The 3,404-nt window shown below is 41.8% G+C and overlaps 1 protein-coding gene across 1 annotated transcript in view; it reads left to right on the top strand.

Moving 5' to 3' along the window:
* Positions 1-1,303, top strand: part of EMH_0036190 (uncharacterized protein) — a gene marked incomplete at both ends in the record, with an annotated part of 1,372 nt that extends 69 nt beyond the window's left edge. Inside the window, 2 exons of the mRNA XM_013495063.1 lie at positions 1-1,174; positions 1,299-1,303. The exon at positions 1-1,174 is cut by the window's left edge and continues 69 nt beyond it. Of these exons, the coding sequence (XP_013350517.1) occupies positions 1-1,174; positions 1,299-1,303 (1,179 nt within the window). The remainder of the gene's footprint in view (positions 1,175-1,298) is intronic.
* Between the last annotated feature and the right edge of the window lie 2,101 nt (positions 1,304-3,404).

A 3,404-nucleotide genomic window follows, 5' to 3' on the forward strand; every position in this document is an offset into this window, starting at 1 on the left:
CAAACTCAAGAAAAACATTCATCGACAGCTGCATTGTCTTGGGCAGAACGCGCATCAAGGGCTAAAGCAGCAGCAGCAGCAGCACCAGCAACAGCACGAGTTTCTAAGACCCCAACGGGGCCCCCCACTGAGGCCTCACCGGGGCCCCCAAAGGAGCTGAATGCGGAGGAATCAAGCGGAAGGAAACCGCAGGAGCAGCAGCAGCAGCAACTAGCTGCTGCTGCTGCTGCTTCTAAGAGGGTCCCAATCCCCGCTCTGCCGTCGTTTGCTCGCGCGTCTGCTGAGCGTCCTGTGGTCGTATTAGACGCAGGAGCACTGATGCGAGTGGAAGCTTTAGATAGATATCGAGACAAATGCACGTTTATAACAACAGCAGAAGCTGCACAAGAAGTGCGTGATGCACTGGCGAGGCAACGCATTGCATCCCGTTTTCTTGATGTCCATACACTAGAACCCTCTGATGCAGACAGACGATGGGCGGAGAAGTTTGCAAGTATGACAGGAGATTTTCCTTTTTTATCTTCAACTGATTTAAGCCTTATTGCACTCACTTATATGCTGCAAAGGGCAACGGGGCAAACGCAACACCTCAACGCGAAACCCCCAGCTTTTGAGTTCTTTACTGAAACTGCATTGATGCAGCAACTGGAAAGCGAGGGATCTGGACGAGGTGTATGGACACTGCAGCGCAACAGCGGGCCAAGCCCCCCTGGTGCTGCTGCTGCTGCTGCTGGTGCTGCTGCTAAGACTGCAGCGGCAGATACAGATGCAGCAGAAGGGGGATTACACCGAACCCAACAAACAGAAGCGGAGAACGAAAACGAATCTGATAATGATGATGATTATGATGATATTGATGATGATGATGATGATGATGATATGGACGAAGAAGAAGGATGGGTGACAGAGGATGTTTTGCGGGAACATTTGGGTCTTGCTGCTGCATCGCAAGAAAGCAATCATAAAGAGACGAAACCGAACGATACAAACGCAGAAAATGATATAAATAAATTAAATAAATTAAATGCATCAAAAGAAATAGCTGAAACGGATGATACAAATACAGCAACTGACTTGAATGCATCCAAGTCTACAAATGCAGAAGATGTAGACATTTCGCTTTCTAATGCTTTCAGTGGTTTAGAACTTCGTGCAGAGAAACTAGAAATAGAAGGTCTTGTTGCATGCATGACTGCAGACTTTTCAATGCAAAATGTTTTGTTGCAAATGGGCCTCAAAGTCATCGCACCAGACGGCAGAAAAATACGCACCGTCAAGATATGGGCGTTGCTATGCAGGTTAACTATACACTTGAAATATATTAGAATAACCCTTTTGTTTCTCTCTTTTATCTTCGGTTTTCTCTACACCATATATAATAAATATAGTATATTATGCTCAGTTTATGCGATGAGAATGAAGTCGCTGTTGTTGGTGTACTCATCAATAGGATAACAGTATTTTCCTTTGAATGTTTACAACGACGCGTCTGCCGTTGCTACTCTCAGCTTCAGCCTTCTCCTGTTTCTATATCTATGTATATAAAATATATATATATATATATATATATANATATATATATATATATATATATATAGAGTTGAATATAGTTTTATTTGTTTGTTTTTTTTTTCTGTTTAGAGCCTGCGGAAACATCGAGCGAAAGACGAGTCTTTTGTTTTGTTCAAAATGCGGTCACTATACACTGGATCGAACTCCGCTGTATTTCGATCAGAAAACCGGAAAAATATTTATTTTTGACGGGAGAAAAAGAATATCAAAGAGGGGGCAGATATATTCAATCCCGAAAGATAAAGGGGGGAAACACCAAGTAAGCCGTTCAGATTTAGATGCTCCCTTGCGTTCATACTGCTCTCACAAAGAAACATACTCGTTTTTCCATGCAGTTTATATAATATTATAATATATATAATATTATATGCAGAAATAGTCGGGCCCTCTATAGTATTACTACCGCATGGTAGTTTGATTCTGCTCGCTGAAGTAACGCAAAAACGATATAAGGGAAACACGCATAGTTTCAGCTGCTGCTACTGCTGCTGTTGCTTCTGTCGCTGGTGCTGCTGCTGTGCTGCTGCTGCTGCTGCTGTTGTTGTTGTTGTGGTGGAGTAGAGGTGTGGATGACTCGTGAGAGTAATACACGAAGGAAAGAGGGAAGCATCCATATGAATGGATATTTCATTCACTCTCTGAACTTTTCTTCTCCTTAGGCAGGTTGTGGATGATCATGTGTTTCGTTTTGTATGGGAATTTGTTTTCTCCTTGTTTGTAAACGCATTTGGTTTTTGTTGCATTTTTTCTTCTTTATAGTATCTTTGTGTTGTATTTGTTTCAGAAGCCGATTATCCTCGCAGCAGATCAGCTGATGATGGGGGGCCTCGATCGCGAGTTGCGTCACAAGGAAAAACTATGGAGGAAAGACGTAGAAGCTAAAAACCCCTTCTCTCCTGTGCGTTACTGTATTCCTTTTCTTCATATACAAGAAGATAGTAGTATATAATTATCAGTGTTGTAGTGTTTACAATAAAATTTTTCCTGTCAAGAATAAAATAATATTCAACTATCATTGATGTAATATTTACAATAAGCTAACAACCTCGAGATAGCAGCCATGGTAGCCTGTAGAGTCAAACACGAAAAAAAACATTTCAGGTGTATATATGCTTTGTACTAAATCTTTTTGTGGGTATTTTATTTCTGTTTTTCTTTTGTTTGCTGCAGAATTATTGTTTAGAGGCCCAAAGCTGGCATATACGCTCCTTCACCGCCTCTGGAAGAGCGGCTGCTCCAGCACCGCCTAAAGTTAAAGTGGGGCTGGGGCCTGGCAACCCGAACTCAAATAGATGGATGAAAAACCACAACAGACGACGCAAATAAACTTGCATGCGTACATGCATGCTCGCATGCACACATGAACGCACCGAAGTACACGCATGTATGTGTACTATATGTATTTGCACAGCATATCAAGGACATATTCAGACTTGATTCTGCTTTGGATACAATACGAAGCTGTTCTGTCGCTCTGAAAGCAGCGAAACATGCATTTCTCGTTTATCCTCATGACGTTTAGCATTTGTTTTCTAGCGCNTCGCTCTGAAAGCAGCGAAACATGCATTTCTCGTTTATCCTCATGACGTTTAGCATTTGTTTTCTAGCGCCATTGCCTCCGTCTACGCAAAGTACATGAGTATACAGAAACCCAGAATAGTCCAGGGCTCAACACGACAGTCAACAGGCAACAGACAACAGGCAGCTGCAGCGTGATACGGAGAGAAAAAGACTGCCATATGAAGTCAGGTTGCGCTTAGACAGGGCGCTACATTATATATATATATATATATATATATATATATATATATATATATATATATATATATATA

This window comes from Eimeria mitis, genomic scaffold (assembly GCF_000499745.2).
Source record: "Eimeria mitis Houghton genomic scaffold, Emh_scaff1401, whole genome shotgun sequence".
Classification (NCBI taxonomy): domain Eukaryota; phylum Apicomplexa; class Conoidasida; order Eucoccidiorida; family Eimeriidae; genus Eimeria; species Eimeria mitis.